A 22,619-nucleotide genomic window follows, 5' to 3' on the forward strand; every position below is an offset into this window, starting at 1 on the left:
AATAGAGCGGGAACTTCAATGATCCATGTTATCCCCTAATCCTTCTTTGAGTATCACTACTTTGCTTTGAATGTACGAAGTGGAAAGATCGAACCTAGGTAATGAATAACAGAAGAGTAAAACTGTCAAATCTAAAACACAAAACTGTCTGGTACATCTTCCTTCCCTTGAATACTGTTGGAGGACCGATGGGTTTTTACATCCATCTTGAGATGATTAATTCAAGGATTAACATCTGCCTGATTTGGCTCTAAAAGCGATCAGTCGAGAGTGTTGATATCTTTTGTTACCAATGTTTTTGTATTGCAAAGGAGATATCTCAATGCATTGACATGGTTCCGAGATCACGAGAGTGAAATTCAGCTGGGGATGCGATGCGTACGGCCTGTATTTTCATGCTTTCGCGGAGAATCAAGGGAAACATACATCAAGATCACCCGAGGATGTAGATATCCAGATGTACTGACGATCGGTAAGGACAACGCGGCATAATCGAATGAAGCGAATTCTTGATTCGAATCGCTTGATTTCACTGAAGTTGAGGATTTACGGACCGTTAAAAAGTACAATGGCCCAGAAGGAGGAGCGACATACCCGTGATGAACAGTTCGCGTATCCAGAGCCAGATATAAGGGGAAACAAAAGAAGAAGAGGCATTTGGCGAAAAAGGGTCCAATGCAAGTCCGATTTATCGTATATCAAAGTAGAAACCTAGGTATACTTGTGCTAATAGACAGTACGCTGCATATTTTAGCATCCGATCTCGAGAGCCTCTCGTAATACGTCGTGTTCTAATAATTAGTGATGAATTTTGTAACACACCATTATTTGTTCAAGTCAATGCATCGCATCGAAATCACACCAAAAAGTCTTCAAATATTTATTATGAAATGGCGTGCATGTGCCATCCAAAAGACGAGAGAGGCTTGTGAGCTATGTGAGCACACTGATTGTAAAGGCAACCGTACTTATCGGTCCCAGACAATGAAGCTACAACATTAATCCATATCATACAGATTCGAATGATTGTAAGCTTGTGAGAACATACACATTAATTCTTACAACTCACTGCATTCTTATACAGATTTCTACAAGACTGGGTTTGAATCCGGATATATTATTATATTCTTAACAGCCTGTGATTCACGAAAGAATAATTTCTTCATCAGTCTGAGTATTCATTCGCTTTGACATCCACATACTGCCACCTCTGGGCACAATTCATACTTCTCTACTTTCTCTATTCATCTCTCTAAAGCTCATCACTTTTTTATACTGTCTCATATTTGAACTTCATTCAATATGGCTGATTTCATAACTACCAAGCTCAATCCTGAGACCCATCTAATCCTCGTAAGTTTACTTTCCCCCTCTTCCCCTCCACGCATCTCTCAAGCTAATACTCGCACAGGACCAACCACTCCTCCGACTTCCCCTCGAGCTCCTCAAGAAAAACTTCAAAGTGGTCCATTTCAATCTTGAAAAAGAATATGCGAGTCTTAAAACTGCCTTGAAGGAAACCACTGACGCTTCCCTCAATGCCCATGCTTCTCCCGACGATGTTCTCAAAAATGTTGATTCTATGCTCACCCGCATGCGCGGTCTAAAACGCAAACTCCAATCATGTGCCGAAGAAGAGAAGAGACTACAGAAGCAATCTGCTGCGAGAATCAAGCATATAAGTTCACTCTACGAAATTAAGAGTTTAGAGGATGTGAAATATGAGGAATGGAGTCGGACACGGTTAGATCGGTTGCTAGTTGATTATTTGTTAAGGAATGGATATAAAGAGAGTGCTACTGCTTTTGCGCAGGAGAAGAATATTGAGGAGCTAGTAGATGTGGAGACTTTCGTGCAGATGAGTAGGATCAAGGACAGTCTCTGTAAAGGTAAAGTTACGGAGGCTTTGGCGTGGTGTTCGGAGAATAAGAAAGAGTTGAGGAAGATGGAGGTAAAGATTCTAGGCACATACTGTAATACCTTGACTGATATCTTTTGCAGAGTAATCTCGAATTTATGCTTCGCTTTCAGCAATATGTCGAGTTGGTACGGACAAAAGACGAGGTGAAGTTGGTTGAATCCATCGCACACGCGAAAAAGTATCTATTACCATTCCGGGAAATCTATCCTAAAGAAGTTCAACAAGCATGTGGGCTCCTTGCATTTCCTCCCGGTACAAATGCTATAGGATACGGAGTATGTTATCCCCTTTTCAATCTGCTCCACATCCCTAACAAAAATCGCAGGAACTCTATAGTCCTGCCCGCTGGACACACCTCGCCAACCTTTTTACGCAAACGCACAACGAACTCCTCAATCTTTCCTCCGTACCTCTCCTGCACATCGCTCTCTCAGCCGGTCTCTCCGCGCTCAAAACCCCTGCCTGTCATTCCTCACACACCTCCTCCATATCTCCCACTTCTACAGCAACGACAACTGCATCCGTTTGTCCTATCTGCAGCATCGAACTCAACGAACTAGCTAAAGACATGCCTTATGCGCAACACACTAAAAGTCACGTTGAAAATGATTTGGTACTTTTGCCGAATGGCCATGTGTATGGTGAGCATCGATTACACGAGTATAGTCGAAAAGTGGGTTTGGAGGACGAAGCCTATAAGGATTTGAGGACGGGAGAGGTGTTTGCAAAGGGCTTGGCTAAGAAAGTGTTTATTTCATGATGCAAGTGGGGGAGTAGTGTTTGGGTGGTCCAATAGACGAGTGCTTCCCGGAGCTTTATTGTATGGATTCGGAGTTAGGTATTCAAGGAATGGTACATACATGCAAAGCTTCATGATCAGACTGGGTGGTATGATCATTTGTCTTCTGAAATGACTCGTAAGTGGAGAGAAGCAAGTAATGAATAAGTGAGAAGTGAAGAGCAATTACTAACATACATAAGAATAAAATCGTACAGTCCATCCATATGCAATAATCTTGAGCAGGAGCGCAATTCTGGATGCGTTATCATAAGGAAAGGAGTCTAGTAAAATGAAGGGGAAAGAAAAGGGGGTGTTGGATAAGGAGATATAACCGGGAATCATAGGATGAGGATCAGAGAGAGAATGAGAATACTCATTTCCACCATTGAGTACCTGGTAGGTAGCTATATTCCAACATGATGATCGTGATCAGATCATTAAATCCACGCTTCACCACCTGCTGTAACATATGAAGTAGGTAGATGTGTATCTCATGAGACGGAAAGCAATTCGACACGTCAAAGTTTCCCAAGTTCCAAAGTTCCAAGTTCAATCATTCATCATTATCAGCACCTATGTACAAGTACCTATTAATTAATCCTCGAGTTTCTTTTCTCTCTTTCTCCCCTTTCAATCGAACATAATCCTTCCCCTTCCTTCTCCATCATATTATCCATCGCCAATTCTCATCAAACGTGCCATGATATTCATCACTCCTTTTTTCTGCCTCTCTCTGTCACATTCCCTTCCTCTCTTCTTTCCTGCACTCTTCTCTTATCCATCTCCCAATCCTACAGCAATCCCCTAGCAACCTCGCCTAAACTCCCCTAACGTAAGTCTTGATCTTTCGATCAATCAGTATATAAATGCATGCAACTCCCGTCTGTCTTCTCAACTTTGCGTTCCAATGCCAATCCCAACTCCAACTTCAAACGAATCAACTGGTCTGCCATTTCTTTCCCTCCTCCCTTTCTTTCTTTCTGTCCCCTCTACAAAATATCCTCTTGTTCTCTTTCTCCTAAAACGCCTGTGTAAAAATGAAAAAAGAGGGTATAAATTGCTTCTCTCCTCGTCCTCCACTCTCCACCCTTGATTTTTCTTCTTCTCCTTATATGTTACAGCCTTAATGCACACCACCACCTAAGAAACGGTTCCCATATGGTCACTCTTCTGACTTCTACTAGGTATTGTAGCTAGTAACTCATGTTCTGGTGGGGTTCCCGTGACATGTGTATTTTGCGATATTCCCGAATCTAAACGTTCTGATTCGGGTATTGTGGCGGGATATGAAATTTCCGGATCTGGGACTTGGATATCAAGCTGTTTGATATACATTAGTAAAGACGTTTCCTTCTTACATATAGGCAAGTCAAAAGACATCTACTTGGAAAAAACTTACATTCATATATCCCGTTCTCCTCAAGCTCACGATCTTTGGAGCTGTTCCTGGTTCCTTTGCCCTCGACTCCATATCTCTATTCCATTCCTCCAACCACATTTCCACACGATTCAACCGAGACTTCACACCCGTCCAACCCAAATCATCCCATACCCAACCTGTCACCAAGCCCATCAACCCATCAAAGATATTTCTCGCACCCCAAGGATTAAAAGCTGGTATCAATTCATTGTTAATCCTCTCAATCAAGCCTCTAAAATCCTGTTCCGTGACCCCAGCCGGATCCAAAATCTCTGGATACAAATTTGAAAATGTAGGCGCGAGATCTCCTTCCAACATCCAATCACGACGAATACGTATTATGCGTGTTGTATTGTATAAAGGCGATGAGAGCGGAACATGCATATTCATGTGTGGAAAACATGGATGTTGAGGACCCCAAGCATCATCATCTCCCTCCCCTGGCTCCTCCCCAACTATCGATGTGCCATTTGAAGATAATGCGGAACCGATACCGCCTGGTAATGATATGTTTGAATCGTTCGCATGTGGTATTGGTGATGTGCCAGATGGGTTATATAAATTGAGGGTATTAGGACCGCGCTCGAGGTCCGTAGACATAGCTGCTTTACTGAAATCGAAAGAGATGCCCGAGACAGGTGTCGGAGTAAGTTGTCTTCCCTCTGGAGCCTTTCCAGTAAGCTTCTCTAATGTTGTCGCAACAATTTTAACAGGCTCTTCTTCGACCGCTTTTCCTTTGCCCTTGTCAAGTTTTGGTCCGGCAGTAGGTGTAAGAGGAGAATCACCGCTTTTTCGATTTCGCGCAAGGTCTATACTAACCGTTCTTGGTAAAGATATTCGATGCGAACTTAATGAACTTCCACTCCTATCAACCTGTAAACTTGCCCTCGTAGATGCGGAATGTTTTTGTTGTCGCTGTTCCGGTAACGTTAATAGTGGATAATTGCCTCCTGCACTGACTCCCTCCCGTAAATTTGATATATCTGGATGTTGAAGTGGTATCGCAATAACCGTTCGTTCTTCCGGCGGTGATTGGTGTCTTTTTGGAGATGACTGAGGATATGCTCTCGGGGTTGAATTTGTCGGATTCCACAATCTAGATGTACTCGGTCTTCTTGGTCTCCCCCTTGAAGTGCTTCTTGAACCAGCACGAGGTCTAAAAGGATCTGGGAAAGTTTCGGTTGTACCAGGATTCGCAGCGCCTTGGAAAGCGTTCCTCCAACTATACCTCGTTGGACTACTTATTCGAACTTGTGGTTGATCGCGATTGGTTGGCACAGGGCTTGGTGATGGATAGGGAGGTTGGTGACTTGGGGATGGAATTCTCGCGTTTCCAATCGCTGATGGAGGGGCATTGGGTCGATTGGTAATTCCTATGGTGGATGAAGATATGGTGGTCGGTGGGATTGATGTGTGTGACGCCGTTGGGAATTTGCGGCCGGATTATTGGCCGCTATTTTTGATAAGCGCAAGTCTCTTTTCTTCCTCTTCTCCTGCTTCTCCTCAAGCTTTTCCCTTTCCTCTTTCCGAATTGTTGTTATTATAATAATTATGATTATTGATGATTGATTTTTATTTAGACGACTTCGTAGTCGAATAGATATCGGAATTTTGAAATATTTACCCTTCAATTGAAAGGATTCTTCGTGGGGAATTGTAAGGGGATTCGTGCTAATGCAATGTGATGCAGTCGGATAGGAGTCCTGCAGGAATTGAAGTTTTTGATTCGCTTGTTGAGTGAGGTGTGATGAAATGCCTGATATTTCAGTAGATCTCTTCTTTTCCATTTCGATTGTGCATGTCTAACTGTGATCTTGGATTCGAATATCTTTCGGAAAGTATGATAAATACGTGTGCGTATATGATTCAAAATGTTTTGAAGATTTGGGTTGATGTGAATGATAGGTATGCTTTGTAAAGGGAGAAAAGCAAGACAGCTGAGGAGTAGACTCGTCGCTCGGTAGGTATACGAAGTGATATATAAATGTTTAAAAAAGTCGGGGGAATAGAAGTGAGTACGGTAGTACAGAAATCACAGGCTAAATAACTGAAGTCCAAGATATCTCGGTGAAGATAAGTAGAAAGTAAGTAAGTAGATCCAAGCGAATGTCAGAGTTCCAAGTTCAGAGTTCAAAAGAACGATATCTTATCACCTGGTGTACCTAGTATTCCCATCCCAAGGCACGTCTTTCAATAAGATTACTTGCCTCAACCCATTCAAGCCCCTGGGTCCTATACCCAGGCAGCTAAAAGCATCTTTATATTTCAACCTTGAAACTCTGGGGACATAAAGCCCGGTTACATTGAATTTCCCCTTTCTATTTGTTGATTTAGTACCAACGTTTATGGTTCGCTTCATTATTCGTCTCTATCTGCCTAAGTCCCTACTGACCGACCTCCTCACCTCTAAGGTTCTCGAAGCAAGGGCAAGCAATCAGCTAGTAGCTACATAACCATAGCACCACCAAGGAGCATCTCAGCCGACACTACACCATGGCTCAGCTCCTTGAAGAAAAAAAAAGGACTTCACATTTCAACCCTCAAGGATTTTCAAATATTGATATTGATTAGCCATCCAAATGAAGCCCTGAGAATAATTCCTTCATCTAAATTTTTATGCCAACTTATCATTAATTAGTGAATTTGAGTGTCGATGTTTCCAAACGTCTGAGCGTACAGGGCCCAGATCTATATATGGGATGTTACCACTGATGTCCTCCAGGTATGCCATCACTGACAATATGATTGGTATGAATTATTCTCTTGCTTCATACGGAGTTTCTACTTGGTTCGATACTATTGTACGTCGTTGGAACTGGACTCAAATTCAATCCTTTTCCAACTTTCAAGATTCAACCCAATCTAGTCCCTCGGAAATGAAATGCTAGCTCGTCCTTCCCGAGTTTTACCCTACATATCGATAGCTTCCAGCTAGCGCTTTTTACTAATAAATTCTAGATCTCTCTCCCAAAAAATTAAGTTACATGTCAAAATAATCCTAAAAGGTTCGATTATACTTTCAGCCTCGTTACACTCATCAGCCCCCAGCTCAAGATACGAAATTACATTTAGAGGGCATAATGCCAGCATATGACGTTGATAATTGAAGGGACCACCACCTCATGCTTTAATAGTCTCATCTATATTTATCATAGCAAGCCTTACTGAGGCTTCAAGTTTTTCATCTGATCTAAACTTGAAAAGAAAGGACTTTTGTTAAATGCTAAAAATCCCTGATACTGTTTGTATCCATGTTATATGTGGCATGGCGATATAAATTATCATAGCCACTATTCCGGTGTGTCCGAAATGTGAGACTCGATTGACAGCTTGTGAGACTAGATTGACGGACTGTAAGACTCCATTGACAGATGAAAGTTACAAGACTTCATTCACTCTCTCTCGTTTTTGGTAGAGTGGGCATGTCCGGTCATGTAATTGCAAATTATTTCCTCATCTACGTATCTCACAGTAACCTTCCTAACCTCAAATAATACACCACACACTGCCAACCAATATTCAAATAAAATCAATATGTTCATACTAAATTTTCCTCCTATTTCACTAAATCCCATTGTACACCCACCACTTTCTGCCCAATGCCTTCCTCATAGCTCTCAGACATGACACATGTGACATCCCTCAAGCATCAAGGATCACCAAATTGATCACCAAATGAATATCAGTGGACCCTATGCATGCTTCTAGCTGGTAACCACAATCCAATTTCCTTCCAGAAGAATATTCGAAGCATGCAGGTCCGAAACAAATTACAAATTGAGTGATCAGCAGAATGGTGGATGATGATCTGTTTTTGAACTTCGTGTACGAAGTACGATGTTTCTACTCCCTACTCCGTATTCTAGTTTACTGCGTGCGTTGTTCAGTGTTGGGACTTTGAGAAGAAGGGTTGGATTTGGATTTACATTTCTGTATTTCAGTCTAGTGATCGACTTGTTAATAGCAGAGTTGAGGAAGAAAATGGGAAAAATTAAGATTCATAAGTTAGGATGTAGTGTAGTAGATAATTAATCTTCCATTATCAACGAGTCTGGCTATGCCTTTCGGCTCCTAGCTATCTCTCGCCCAAGATTGATCACCAGAATAGTATATCCAACTATGTGGTAAAAACTATATATGATGAATCTTCTCCTTTTCCTACCAGTGCCAGTGTCATTTCCATCCATAGGGCGTTCTCCTAAAGCACTTCATCAGTAAGTCCGTATGTCCAGTATCGTTGATCCCGTTATATTTGACAATACATGTTGTCCTGCTTCGCAACTAATGTATCGTGTTTTAATCCAACCCCATTCCCAATTTGACTATCAGATTATCTCCCCAAACTGTAGATATACATATATACAAGAACTTTATCTCATCCGTGGTGTCCAGCAATTCTAGACGTCTAGTTCCTTCTCATCCATCCAAAACTTAAACCATTAAGAATTACCCTTCACTCTCAGTACTATATTTTGTCCCTCGCCACCCTTGATTTCCAAATCAAAGCACCTTCCTCGCCTCATCTTGCATTCGACTCATCATTTTTCTATGCAACTCTTCCATCTCCCCACCAGCTGTCCTAATTTTCCCCTCCCATCTCTCTTCCCTCAATTCCCTTGCCCTCCTCTCCCCTTCTTTTCTCATTTCCACTGTTCTTCTCTCCTGCCAAAGTACACTCCTCCTATTATCCACTGTATCCATTTCTCTCTTCTTCTGCACTTGCAAATCATTTGCAATACTGTTTCTCCACATCGCCAATTGTTGTTCTCTAACCAGGGGTGTTTGAATAGCCGATGTGCGCTTCGGTTGATGAGAATTGAGATTTGTATTAGGGGCAGCTAGAGGTTGAGTCGTAGATCGACGAATAAGTTCGCGACGCTGAGAAAGTGGTATGTCATCGTGTTCGGGAAGGATTGGGGTTGATTTGTTGACGTGATAAGACCGTAGAGGGCTATGAATTGAACCGGTTTCGCTACCCATTTGAGAATGCGACGCAGATTGAAATCGTGATGGAGATTGTGGGTTTGGCTCAAGTATCGGCATGGAATGTGTAGAAAAGTTTCTCGTTGGGAAATAAGATGATCTATTGCGGAGCATCGTGTCTCGTTTTTTCATTAGTGTATTAGAATTTCCGAATGCAGGGGACATCGATTGCGAAAAATGTTGTTGGGAAGATTGAATTTCTTCTCCAGGTGATTCAACTATTTGCTCTGGAATGCTTGGGTTTGAAGCATTGCGGAATGATCGTTGAACTTCATATCCTCCTAATGGTTGTTGCGAGGAGTTTCGTGTCGACGAATCCTGTCCATGAATGGTAGAACCCTCGGGTATCGTCGCGAAAGGCGTCATATTTGATTGGGTTGAGCTTGACCGGATAAGACCTGGAGAGATTGATTGCTGAGAAGATGATCGTATCGCTGGTGGTGGAAGAGCGTTATGAGCTGTTTGTTGAAGTGCTTCAACATCCACGGGAACAGCCGATTCTGATTCGAGATCCTCAGAAGTACTCTCGGAAATATCCAATTCTTCCAATTCCGGTGAGTCTGCATGGCTTAAATGTTTGGCCCACTCATTGGTACGATATGACATGACAACTTTCGAAAACTTGGCAGGCAATTGATCCTTCGTGATTTTCGTAGTCTTTGTGTCAGGCGCCGATGTCATGGATGACTCTGTCTTGAGTTTTGATTCAGTTCCATTGTCAGCATCTTCAAGACTTTCCCCAACAGTGGAATTTGACGTGTTCGGTACTGGGTCCCCACATGTTGTTAGAGAGTCTTGTTGTGGCATTGACTCATTCGGTGATATTTCATTTCGGGGGGTGTTGAGAATATTAGTGGCAACAGTAATTCCCGACTCTGGCCGAAGCTCCGAACTCTGCTGGACATCAGACGTTCCACTAGCCACCTTATTATCTGCATCTTCAGTCGTAGAATCCATTGGGGACAAAGGAATATGTCCGGATGCAGTTTCTTCTGATTCAGTCGTCACTTTCACAGTCACCAGCTCTGGACCTTGCTCTTCATTTTGATCACCCTGTGCTGGGAAGTCCACATCCGGTAAAGGAGTGCCCTGGCTAATAACTGATGATCGTATACTTTCTATATCCCTGTCTTCATCATCGCTGAGATCATCCACAGTTGCCGCAATAGAACTTGCGCGATCAGTCTCATCGGCATAAGGAGTCGTCGAATCGTCTGTGCTGATACCTTGCTCTTCCGAATACCTTTGTGAATCTCTTTTCGATCCACTGGATGTACGTTTTAAAGTTGTGCCGTTGACCGCTAGCTCTTCATCAGGAATAGAAGCAATCGAAGATTGATTATCCTGCATCTCATCTTCGGGAATCTTGAATGGAAGAGGCACTACTTCTGGTGCGACTGTCATTGGTGGTGGTGGGGCTTTACTTGTAGGGCGTAGTGAAGGTAGATTTGCTAGGTGGGTACTTTCATTATCAACAACCACAGCTTTACCTTCAGTTATGTTTGCTGATAGTTGAGATCTGCCCGATTTTTGACTCGACTGGCGCGATGGGATAACAACTTTATCTTCGGTTCGCTCAGAGTCGGGTGTCGCATCTCGAGCAACGCGAACTGTAACCGCTCCATCGTGCCCTTTTCCACTGAACGTAACAAGACCAGTAACATTGGATCGAGTAGGTAAATATTTTTCAGAAATTTCAACCTCTGTTCCATCGAGTTCCATAATAGAAGTAATCGTGCTAGAGTGCCTTCGTTTGGAATCTTCCAAATCACCCGCTACAGAATCATGTGTTGATTCATCTCCCGATTTAACCTTCTCGCCGTATACTTTTTCCCATCTTTCTTTTTCTGCGATATTTTGATCCTCAACTCTTCTTCCTACACTCATTTCCTCCTCTTCTAAGACCCTTGCGATTTCTTGGCGCTCTTCTAATTTTTGCGCACGGTGATCTTGGATCATCTTGTGGACCTTTGATTGTGACACTAAACCAGCTAAGAAGATGACGAAAATTGCGGCAATCTCGACACGAATTCCTTTCGTCACGGGGTATGTAGTCGCGCCCAGTGGAAATAGGTTCTGATTCAAGTTCCAAATGTAAGCCCAAAATTCTTTTAGGCCAGCTCTGCTAAAACAATCAATTCCGAGAACGATCGCTGTGGAACCCGCGAATGATATGCATGCAACCAATCCATAAGTCCTAGTATGGTGACTGAAAGATAGTGAGAAAGCAGCAATACTGATGGCTGCAATCAAAATCGATTTCCCGGCTGTCGAAGTGATCAGTCCGCCAGCTTTCATTACAAGCAGCCACATGCTGAAGCAAAAACCCCCCAAAAGACATCCAAGGCCCTCGGTCACCTCTGTAAATATCAAAGAGCACCCCCCGATGATGAGCCCAGGTAGCACAATTGCAACGAGATATGCTCCCTCCACCGCATTGCTCACTGGAAGATTCATTACAAAAAGAATCAGGACCGTGATTGCAATGCTAACAAGGTATCCTACTGAAAGTGAAATATGTAGCCATCTGTTCTTGATGCCAATAAAAGTATATATTATGCCAGTGGCGATGAGAATAATTCCTGCAATAGCAAAGGCTGGTGTGATCTCGGGTTGGAGAGGCAACTCGCCGGATGATATTGTAGCTGCTTCAATGTCAGCATCTTGTCAAAGTTCAATGAGGGCAGGCGATTCATACAATTGAAAGCTGAATCTGTAGCGGATATACTTGTAGCTGTTGCACTAATCGAGGATGCTGAGGCGGTCGAAGTCAACATTGCTGTATTCGAAGTTGATGTAGTCGATGTCAAAGAAGTACTTTGCGAGTGTGTGATGGTTGAAGCGGATGTGAAGCTATCATTGCTTTCTTGCGGCTCTTTCGCACTACTGGAGATCGACGATGAGGTAGAAGTGATCTTCGAAGATAGAGCTACCGAGTTGTCGCGTTCCTGGACCCGCACATTCCATGGTGCAGCGAAAACCCATTGAATCGAAGCCCCCAATACCAGCAACACGGACCCTTTGATCTGCATTGTGTAAACTCTTAGAACTAGTCCCGGATATCTAGTACTAGATCATGAGATAAAGAAAAGTAGTCCTGGTGGGACGGGAAACTATTGCCAAAACTCCCCTCAATGTATAGACGTGTAGTGTGTATGGCTTCGAAAATTACATGGGTAGCATGGAAATGAAACACGGATATTGTGAATTGGAAGAAGAAGAGTAACGATTATAGAACAAGGAAAGGGGGGGTGTAACGAATGTTTAAAACAAGGCGTGAGGTAGTGTGCCAATAGCCTTGATGGTTCATCTGAATACAGATAAGATATGAGGAGGTATATTATATGAAGTCATGTCAAGACCCGATAAAAATGTGGCAGGTAAAGATACTTAACTTTGACGGAGATACTAAGTGTAGGCGCGAAGGCGTTTATGAGAAATTACGCTATCCGATGATGAATCGTCTGGTACAAAGTGGGTGGGTTTGTGCATTGTTGGTTCTTATGTGTTCTTCGAAATCAATGTGCCTGCGATGAACGATTCGACATGGAACTCTCGACGGTCCGCGGTCCGCGGTGATCTACTGCAAGGTAGACTCTTCTTGGGTGTTGGTTTAAAGCAGACCCATTGACGGATACATTTATCCTGCAGCTTGATATAACCCCCGCCTTTAAAGTTAACATCCTGCACTTGCAGGAAGGCGTCTGCAATACGAAAAATATGATGCATGAAAGTAAATAATTGGGAGTGTAGGGATTACAAACAATGCGATGCAGTGCCACGAAAGTATGTATACCTTACTTTTTTTCTCTTCTCAACGTCAAAGCCACACCCAAATTTTATGGAGGGAAATGAATTGATGTGTTCGAGAGACAACACTCGGTGAATCGGAGAAAAAAGCTTGGATATCGGCCCAAAATAATGGGAGTTCATTTGCTTGCTGTGTCTGTCAGATCTGTCTGAAGTTTCTGATGGATTTGATTTGTCTAGTCGAGGTTTCAATGATCCAATTGCTCAATGATCCCATTGAATCTAATCAAGAAATTGTGACCTGAAGTAGATTGAGAACCCGTATTAGACTCATTGTAGCGAGATTAGGTTACTATCAAAAATGGAGCTGTGGGGAGATCTACCGATCAGTCTGAGTACTATAGTTAGCATTGACCATACTGAGGCTGACTTATAGTAAATCAATTGATTGTCAACTTTCTTTTTCTTTTCCTTCGATCTTTCTTTTTAATGATCTTGACCTCCCGTCTCTCTCACCTATTTTCTTTTCTTCAACTTCTTGCTTTTTTCTCATTGTCTTGTTCGATCATAACTAACCATATAATTGAATGATTTCTTTTTTTCCCAATGAAGAAGATACAAAATAAGCTGTGCATTGCATAACCGGTACATATTGCTTGGACATTATATATTGCTTAACGATGTTTGCTTGATGGTACATATTGCTTGACCAGCATTAAATAGGTACCTAGGTACCTTTCGTATGCCAGGAATGAGTTTCGAAAGTACAGAGTACACAGAACTAAGGAACCTAAGCACAATCAGCAGATGGTAATGTTAGGGTGAAGAATTAGATGCTAGGTAGGTGGTGTAGTAATCATACGGGAGTTGTTTCGATATTTTCAAGGAATCAATTCCCCATAAGGATTAGCTTCAGGTACGAGAGTGTCTTTTAGACCTTCCCCCTTCATTTTCCGGTCCTTTTCGGTTCACTCCGTTCGTCTCCCGCTCGCACACTGTTAGCTTTCCGGTGTTCATCCGACCTATCATACTTTTGGAAAAAGGTCTCCGTTTCATGCCAATAATTACTTCGATGCATACAATGTAATATGCAGCACTTCTTGAACAGGTAAAAGATCCAGTCTGAACCAAATTCAAAAGAAAGTCCATTCGAACGAACCTGTGATACAAAGACTTACAATGTTTTGTGGTGTGGGGGGATGGATGGGGAGCGGGAGGCCATTGGTGAAGAGCTGTAATCCTTCATGCGAAGTGATTCTGATGAAGCATGCAATCCATACCACGATTTCATTTTCTGCAGATTAAAAAGTCTGGAGTACATCAACAAGTGATACAAGAACGACCATCTAGAAATTCTCCAACCAAGATGATGGTGATGACACAGGACATCATAAGTAACACCGTCTCGGGTAGATAAGGTTTGTGTCTGTGGTAGCTGAGACCAGCATATAAGGCATTAAAAGAGATGGTTGAACTGAAAATCTCTTGGATAAAGAGATGCACATATGATGCTCGTATCCGTGATGACAGGACGTTATATTTATTTGGGGATCTGCTGGCATGATCTTGAACCTTTCGTGTTCGAGCATTGAAGACGATTGAGTGACCATAGCGGAAGTAAGACATCGCAAGGAAACCAAAACGAGTGGAATCTTGGAATCTTGGAATCTTTTGAAGGTCGCCGATCAAATCCAAGATATCGAGATGTCAAGATATCTCTTCCTGCGACGCTGCGTTCAAAGAAATCCTGGTTCAGGTGTCAATAAAGAATGGCGTACGTTCAACTGCGTAAATGTAAAGACGCATCATTCCCAATGATATCAATCCTACTTCATTTTGAATGTTGTGTTGTTGTCTATCAATCGGAATGCCTAATAAGTTGGGTTAAGTGATCTCTCAAAGGATTCAACGGCGAAAGTAGTTTCTTCCCAAGTATCATATCACGCAAGGATTACCAATAAATTCGATGTTGCTTTATTTTCAATGCTGTGTTATCGGTCGGAATTCTGCCCTGGTCAACAAGTGATGAAGTTTCCTCAATCTTAACACAACGAATCCCAATGGAATTAATGCTGCTCGTCGCTCGTTGCTCGTCGCTTGCTGCTTGGCTCTTTATATCTTCAATGCTGTGCTTTCAATCGAAATTTATACCTCAATACCTGGTAACTGCAATGATCTTAAAGATAAAGAATGAAAGCTAATTCTTCCCCAGGTTTTTGTCCTCAGTTGTCTCCAGTTGTCTCGGTTGATAGAAATCCCAATGGTATGGCCCTTCTTGTGAACCTCGAAATGCTCGTAAATGCACGCACGGGTGGAATAATTGATATCTTTGCCTCAGGCAAAATCTCCAAACACAGAAACCACGATAAGAAGAAAAAAATCAAGATCAATCATTTCACATTCATTAAAATTCCACATTCTTTCCACAAACCAGCTACAAATCGTCCACTCCTCCAGAACCGTCAAGATGTTCGCTCTCCGCCGCAATATTCCATCTACCCTCTCTCGCAACTTCTCCACCAGCGCTCGCAATAATTCCTTCGCCAAACTCACACTCATTGGCCGTCTCGCTGATAAGCCTGAAATAACTGCTACAAGCCAAGGACAAGAAATTATGAAATATGCGGTTGGTACTAACACTGGCAGAGGAGAGAATCAGAAGACTAGTTGGTTTCGGGTAGTGAGCTTCTTGCCAGAGGGACCACAGAGAGATTTCATTTCGAATTTGGAGAAAGGGTAAGTTCTTTTGATCTCTTGATATTTGGAGAGAAAATTACCTAGGAAGAAACTCTTCAGTGGGGGTATATCTCATGTGTGAATATTGGCAGAGGCAGATATTGAGCTCGGAAATCCAAAAGAAAGAAGGATATCCCAAAGTTCCAATGCTGATGTGCGTTTAGAACTTTGGTATATGTAGAAGCTGAGGCACAAATGAACAACTACCAAGATGCCGATGGGAAGAACAGAAGTTCTATGAGCGCAGTTCAACGTAAGTACTCCCTCTAAAATACCATTAATCCTTACCAAAGCAGAAGCTAACCCAGATCAAACAGAGAAAATCGACGTCCTCCAATACAAGAAGCCCCAAGATGGAAGCGCATAGATCAAATGGACATGATTACATGAATTCTATGAAAGATGGAATGGATGATGAGATGTAACAAGACTTACTTTTCGATTGGTGTGTGTATGTAATATCGAATTTGGGCGGCGCGAATGGTACCATACTTCCAAGGCAGTATGTAGGGGAAGATGTCGAAGAGAACATTACCAGTCAAGGCATCTTTCTCAATAAAGGTATCACAAATGAACTACCATCTCCAATCATGAATTCATTTTCTTCACTTCACTGCACATTTGATTTGGTTTCAATTTGGATGATTATAAATTACTGAAATATGCAATCGCTAATGTTTCCCGTTGTGCTATCCTCTCACATTTGTGTAAATAACATGGGAAACTCTCCTTCTAATCTAGAAAGAGCAAAAACCATGTTCAGAGGCTAGCACTATCCAAGAAGAAGAAACAAACAAACAAACAAACAGACAAACAAACAGACAAGCAAGGAAATGAAACAACGCGCTGTGTCTAACACTCTGATTGCCATCATATGACATCTTTTCTCAGCACCAAGATTAGAAGAACGGACACCTCAGAGTTAGAGCTCCCTATAGTGAGGCTCTGCGTTTGTCTCTAATCCGAGGGGAAAAGATCATACCAGTTGAAGACACAGGAAGCAGGCGCACAAAAAACCCCCCAAGCTGCTATGATCGTGCCGAAGAATGTAGAGCGTCGACCATGAACCAAGAGCCACTGTTGACTTCATCCCATTCAATCCCAAATAATAACATCAAAAAACGGTGGGAATCGAACCCACCAAGGAAAGAAAGAAAGAAGTCGTAGCTCAATGTCATGATGTCAACAATTCTACAAGCTGCTCCAGAAATCACGACACCGATCCAGCTGGGAGCCCATCATCAATACTAGATTGTTCAAAGATGTCATGAACAACCAGGCTAGGAAGTTTGGCACCGTTGTTTTTCCCGGCGCCGCCCTTCTTATCCGCCAGTTAAGGCGCCCTTACGCTTCTTGGCGGCGGGTTGGTCTTCTGGGCCACCATCGCGCTTTTTGTGAGCGGAATTTGGGTCACCAGCGGGACCATCCCCGTCGCCATCTCCACGCGGTCTAGGGCCCCTCTTGCCCTTCTTGGGGTCTGGCTTAGGGGGGTCCTCAGGCTGTCTAAGACGCCAGAGACACTCACCCTCATTCACCTCATCCCCAACAATGCTTGCATCATCCTTCTTGATGAACAAGTCATTGTATTGAATCTTGGACATTGTCTGGCGGATAAGACTCTCCGCCTTCTTCCACTGATCCACATACTCGGCGCTTCCCACCACACCGGTAAACCTTTTGACGCACGGTTCATACATTCTTGTATATGCGTCAACAATGACCCGGTTGTTGGTCCAGCCGTTCCGCCCCAACAAACTAACCAAAAACCGGGCAGTGGACCCCTCACGAGCTCCTGGATGGCCCCTCAGCAGCCAAGCGTGGGAACCCACAACATCGTCCCCTCCAGGAACAAGTTCGTACTTGCCCTGCACGTAGTTCAGGGAGGAGTCTTTGTTGCTGGTACTCGGCCAGACAGCTTATAAAAAGGTTAGCTTTTGATTGTCCCAAATGAGGAGAGATAACAGGCAAGGAGGTTCTTACTCAGAGGTTGGTGGCCACCAGTTATGACCTTGGGGTTGCCTGGCCACGAAGGGACCGGTTGCTCTTCGACAGGAGCAGCAACTACAGCCGGGGCATTACTACCAGCTGGGAGAGGGAGAGCGGGGAGAGGGAGAGCGGGGAGAGGGGCATCGGCAGCGGGAAGAGGAGAGGCAGCGGCAGCGGGGAGATGGGAGGTAGAGATAGCGGGGAAGACGGGGACAGGGTTCTCGGTTGGCAGACCTGGTACGATTATCAGCAAATAAAACAATACAAATAGGAGCAGTATGAAGTTTCGGCTGATAAAACTGAGATGAAGATGTGATCAAAGGGGGGCGAGGGGGTTGACAGGGTCAATTGAATACTAACCGAGGTTGATATAATGACGAAGGTCAGCAGCGTCGATTCCAGGTAAGTTAAATGGCATTGTGAATTGAGTGAAGATGTTGTAAATAGTTGTGATTTACCTCAAGATGATTGTAGGATATGTTACGAATGTGATGAATCTCAGTTGCTCGAATTCGAATTTGAAATTACTGGGGTCTGAAAGAAGTACTTATACTTTGATTTTAGGACACTTCGAATTTGCATTCAGACTGGCTACAAGTCTAGTGGTAACTAGATCAACAAGTTAATGGCTTGGAAATTTCATCAGCCAAGGTGTCATTCAGACTTACTTTGGTCCATTGATGCCAACTTGATTTAGCCAAACCTAATAATCCAGTATGATAGATAATCGTTCAGCGGTAAACCTATAGCATTGTGAGCATTATACGATGGATGTATGAAGTGTTGTATATCTACATGACCGGAAAATCCTAACACAGTCATCTTGCCTTTCAGACAGTATCTTCAGAGCTCGTCGAGATTTTGGGACAGGTGCTTTCGAGCTGAGTTACTTTCACTTCTTTCTGGTTCTAGGAATCAGATGATTAGATGCTAATCTAGTGTTGAAATTATTCGAAGTCAAATTTTGAGACCATTCAATCAAAGCTTGGTACCCCAGATTGAAAGAGGCAAGTGTTGACGAAACTTAACGTCAACTTCCAAAAAGCGCAAGCGCGAACTCTGGCAACAGCGAACAACAACAAGCGCGGCACCGGTCTTTAGAGCTATGTAGTTTTCATTAGTAATGAAACATGTGTCTTCCGATAACCTCCTGAGAGCTTGCTCTGTCGAGTGATCTACTTCAGTGTTCCGTATGGTGTTGGGTATCAATTTGATGAGAAAATTCCGAATAATGTTGCTATCTTTTCCACATGTCAATACCATCAAAATGGATACCTATACGGTCCTCAGAGCATATGTTACGAATATGGTCAAGTTCAGGAACGTTGACTCGCTTAGCGTGCGTGCCTAAGAATATCACCATCGCTTAGTTCCAAAGCTGATATCTTGGACGGATACAAATCATGGATCAAAATTCGTTCATACTATGATTAATTGATAATGCCCATCTTTTGATTCAGAATACCCCTCAAGCTGAACCGGGCTGCTGTCGGGCAAGGTTTTAGAAGCTAGAATCATCTAATCAACATGCTAGCGGACACCACTAAATCAAATTCCTTCTCGACAAATTCCTCGATCTCACTACATCAACAAGAGTCACTGAACATCACTGGATGACCATGTACATAAATCATATCGAAATTTACAAATCTCATTCTGCCGAAAGCAGGAATTCAGACGATACCCATGAACCGACCCATCAGATTCTTCCCTCGTCGTGAAATCGTGAAATCGAGTTTGAAAACTCTTCACTCTAGATCACCCACATGAAAACAATAAACTCTATGTCAGCATTGAAATGGGAAAGCGCGATTACAAAATTAATTCAAATGGAAACTTTGCGCTAACCATGTAAGTCATCCATCACCTGAATCGAAGAAACCCGATTTACTCCAATTCATGATCTAATTTCACATATCAAACCAAGGAACTAGGATTCAGACTGAAATTGCGTTATCATCTGGAGAGTCAAGAAAAAGCGCTTGCCGTACACTCCGGCTTGCAGATCGGGCAAAGCATATCCAAAGGCCTAAATCCCATCATTTTACAAATAGTTTGTGTATTTCTATACTGAAAAGGCGAGCGGAATGGGAAGTGAAAAGCTATGAAGATCTTCTTGAAGAAGAATAGGCGGAGATAGTTTGCTTATTGCATTGAATAGATAACGGTGAACTCTATTCTGTGTGAGGTGCTTGATTTTTCCCAGATGTTGACGACCAAGAATTCGTGTTGATGTGCTTGTTGACCAAGATATCAAATACCTACCCCATATTGACTTGAGAAAATAATTCTGTAGGTAATGATGCATGATGAACGGCGCTTTTGAAACATGCCGACGAAGAATGAACTACTGCACATACAATATCAAATGAAATCAAGTAAAATGTGTTTAGACAAAATAAAGCTACATGAATCCGGTATGGTATGAAACTTGAAGAGAATTGACTGACGGAAATCTACTTATTCAAAGATTTATTCACATTCAAGAGGATTGATCGAGTCGAATTTTACAAAATCCCTACTCTGTTACTATGGCTGGCTGTTATCATGATGACACCGGGGTATCTTTACCCTCAATAGACACATCTTCCAGTATCCTTGTGGGTTTAATTATATCAGTACCTCGGACACACAGCAGATAAAAAAGATCATGATATTTTCTGCTGCTCTACCCTATATAACAATGCCGCAGGTGTATGAGAATGTAGATGAAATGCGAGATGAAACGTTTAATTAATTTCGTATGACTGTATTACTCAATTGCCAATCCCATGGCGATATGTGAGCGATGAGGTCCAAGAACGCGAGATAATCGTTTCATCCGCTATGCCAAGTTCGAAGAGTGTATGGGGGATCGCGGAAAGTGTGAGTGAAAGTGTCGCAGAGAGGGCGATGTGGCGGGCGAAGGGGAGACATTCGACAAATTTTGTAAGGACGAGAAAACTTGAGTCGCATTCGGAAGTTGTATGTTGAAAGGCATGGAGGATTTGCAGCGGGCGTGCTGGAGAATCAAGAACAATGGCGGAACACTATTCCGAGAGGAATGATATGTGGGACAAAAGGATTGAAGCTCAAATGAAAAACCATCCGGGGAGGCTGCTGTAAGGGAATGAATTGGCGACCCGAAAGAGGTACGGTCGTAGTGTAGAAAGCTCCTGAGATGCTAGACGTGCAAGATCGTATGCAAAGAAAACTCGAAATTAAAAGCCAGTAAAGAAAGGTATTAGGAAAACGGTGGGATATGATAAGGTTACAGTGAACATCTGTTCAATTGACAGGTACGATTGCCGGAATTTGCATACCATATGCTTATGATCGTTACTTCCCTATGATGTTTTGTAGTTTCTTGTTAGTTCTTAAGTTTGACTCCTGCCAAGAACATTTAGGGTTCTGGGCCAAAAGATAATATCGTCAACAAGTCTGATTACAGGTATATTTGATCGAGCTCCTTGTTGATTTGAGACTTGTAACCTTCTGGCCTAGTATCTTGAACGCAGAGAATGTGACTCATTCAACTAGCTAATTAATTCTTTGACTAGAGTGACTAAATGAGATCTCCATGCGAGATTTTAGCAGCGAGTATGTTTTGACATACAGGCTCATGAACCCGCTGCATGGTAATATCTAGTAATCACAATCGAAGGAGAACATTTGTAATCACCAGTACCGACGGCCAAAGATTCTCCGAATTTCGGGTTGATTTGCGATCAACTAAACCATCGGTCATTCACCTTCAATTTTTGACCGTTCGAATGCAAATAATACGACCGTCTACGATGCGGGGTAAATCAAACGCATGGAAGCTGTCCTCGCCCAATATCAAGCTTCTCTAAGTTCAACATTAATGAATAGACACTTCTCTATTTCCGACCCTTAGTCCCGGATTATTCACAAGAGCAAGCTAGATCTAATTTCAGAAGTTTCCTAAGAATTTTCGTGCTTACATTTATATCGTTGGTCATCTCTTTGTCTAGTTTGAAGATTTTATCGAACTCTAATTCGCACTGAAAATAGAGCAACTGCTTTATTTTCTAATGTAGCTGACCCATTTGCTAATTTACTTTTCATGTCATAGACTCATTCAGTCCAGAGCGTTCTTTTGGAACCACTGAGTATCAATTTGTATTCGGAAAACAAAGCAACTACTTTATTTGCCTTTGACTTGAGGGATTTGACCATCTTACTTTACTAGACGCAAACTCCGACATGAAAATAAGAACGCCAACAAAATCCCTGATGAAGATACAGACGTCAAACATGTTCACGATATTTACCATTTTCTATATTTTTTATTCGCCATCTCAAAAACAATCAACTGCCTATCCTCAAAACTCTCAAAAATGGAGACCCGAGTCATCTCAACCCGTTGAAGTCTCGGCATGAATTCATGGCGATTCAAAAATTTATGTCTACCTTCGTGTGGCTCACTTTTCCGGTACATCCTTAAGTATATTGATCTCTGGAATGCATGTAACGGGACCTGAAACATGTTCCTGTACCGGGAATTGGAATCGTGTGGCCCCAAGCTTGAAAGCTAGTTTTCTGAACGCCCATAAACATTTACTTTGATAAGGTTCACGAAAAGAACATAGCACACATGAAGCCTGCGGAATTCCTTCATACATATACAGTAGAAGGAAAAAGGAAGATAAATAAAAACTGTGAAATGAAATGTAAAGGATGATAAAAATGTATAACGACAACAATGGTGATGGTATAAAAGGAGGCATGTCGTTCTAAGCGAGTTCATAAGTTTTTACCGGGAATGCGGCTGCTAAATTTCCCTGGATTACTAATTGGATTGATGTGCTCCTATTAAGCGCGAGAAACATGTTCGAATGAAGAATAATTTTAACACGCCATATAAGATTCCGGTCTAATTTAAACGGCTGCTTAATGAGTTTGCCGAAGAAACTCCTGAATGAATTGTGGCTGAAGCTATGGGTGGGACATGCTAGGTTTGTTTAGGTCAACGTATCTAGTCTTTGCCTAGAGCCTCAAAGCCTTTGCTGGATTGAGAATAGATCTGATTGAGATGTGGC

At 42.5% G+C, this 22,619-nt stretch overlaps 5 protein-coding genes across 5 annotated transcripts; 2 read left to right on the forward strand and 3 right to left on the reverse strand.

Annotated features, from left to right (window-relative positions):
• Positions 1–1,302: 1,302 nt before the first annotated feature.
• On the forward strand, positions 1,303–2,681 carry EAF01_006876 (uncharacterized protein; the record flags this gene model as incomplete). The annotated part of the gene is made up of 4 exons (XM_038915130.1): positions 1,303–1,353; positions 1,412–1,951; positions 2,002–2,196; positions 2,247–2,681. 4 exons carry the CDS (start codon positions 1,303–1,305, stop codon positions 2,679–2,681), a joined length of 1,221 nt encoding a protein of 406 aa, XP_038768768.1.
• Positions 2,682–3,842: 1,161 nt separating this feature from the next.
• EAF01_006877 (uncharacterized protein) lies at positions 3,843–5,909 on the reverse strand (the record flags this gene model as incomplete). Its single annotated transcript, XM_038915131.1, has 3 exons — positions 3,843–4,022; positions 4,102–5,495; positions 5,747–5,909. 3 exons carry the CDS (start codon positions 5,907–5,909, stop codon positions 3,843–3,845), a joined length of 1,737 nt encoding a protein of 578 aa, XP_038768769.1.
• A 2,713-nt stretch (positions 5,910–8,622) lies between these two features.
• EAF01_006878 (uncharacterized protein) lies at positions 8,623–12,137 on the reverse strand (the record flags this gene model as incomplete). Its single annotated transcript, XM_038915132.1, has 2 exons — positions 8,623–11,750; positions 11,804–12,137. 2 exons carry the CDS (start codon positions 12,135–12,137, stop codon positions 8,623–8,625), a joined length of 3,462 nt encoding a protein of 1,153 aa, XP_038768770.1.
• Positions 12,138–15,322: 3,185 nt separating this feature from the next.
• On the forward strand, positions 15,323–15,958 carry EAF01_006879 (uncharacterized protein; the record flags this gene model as incomplete). The annotated part of the gene is made up of 3 exons (XM_038915133.1): positions 15,323–15,591; positions 15,756–15,844; positions 15,909–15,958. 3 exons carry the CDS (start codon positions 15,323–15,325, stop codon positions 15,956–15,958), a joined length of 408 nt encoding a protein of 135 aa, XP_038768771.1.
• A 955-nt stretch (positions 15,959–16,913) lies between these two features.
• EAF01_006880 (uncharacterized protein) lies at positions 16,914–17,995 on the reverse strand (the record flags this gene model as incomplete). Its single annotated transcript, XM_038915134.1, has 3 exons — positions 16,914–17,506; positions 17,572–17,811; positions 17,938–17,995. The coding sequence occupies 3 exons, from the start codon at positions 17,993–17,995 to the stop codon at positions 16,914–16,916; spliced, it is 891 nt and encodes a 296-aa protein (XP_038768772.1).
• Positions 17,996–22,619: the final 4,624 nt, after the last annotated feature.

The sequence above is a fragment of the Botrytis porri genome, assembly GCF_014898465.1.
Source record: "Botrytis porri strain MUCL 3234 chromosome Unknown BPOR_009, whole genome shotgun sequence".
In the NCBI taxonomy this organism is placed as follows: domain Eukaryota; kingdom Fungi; phylum Ascomycota; class Leotiomycetes; order Helotiales; family Sclerotiniaceae; genus Botrytis; species Botrytis porri.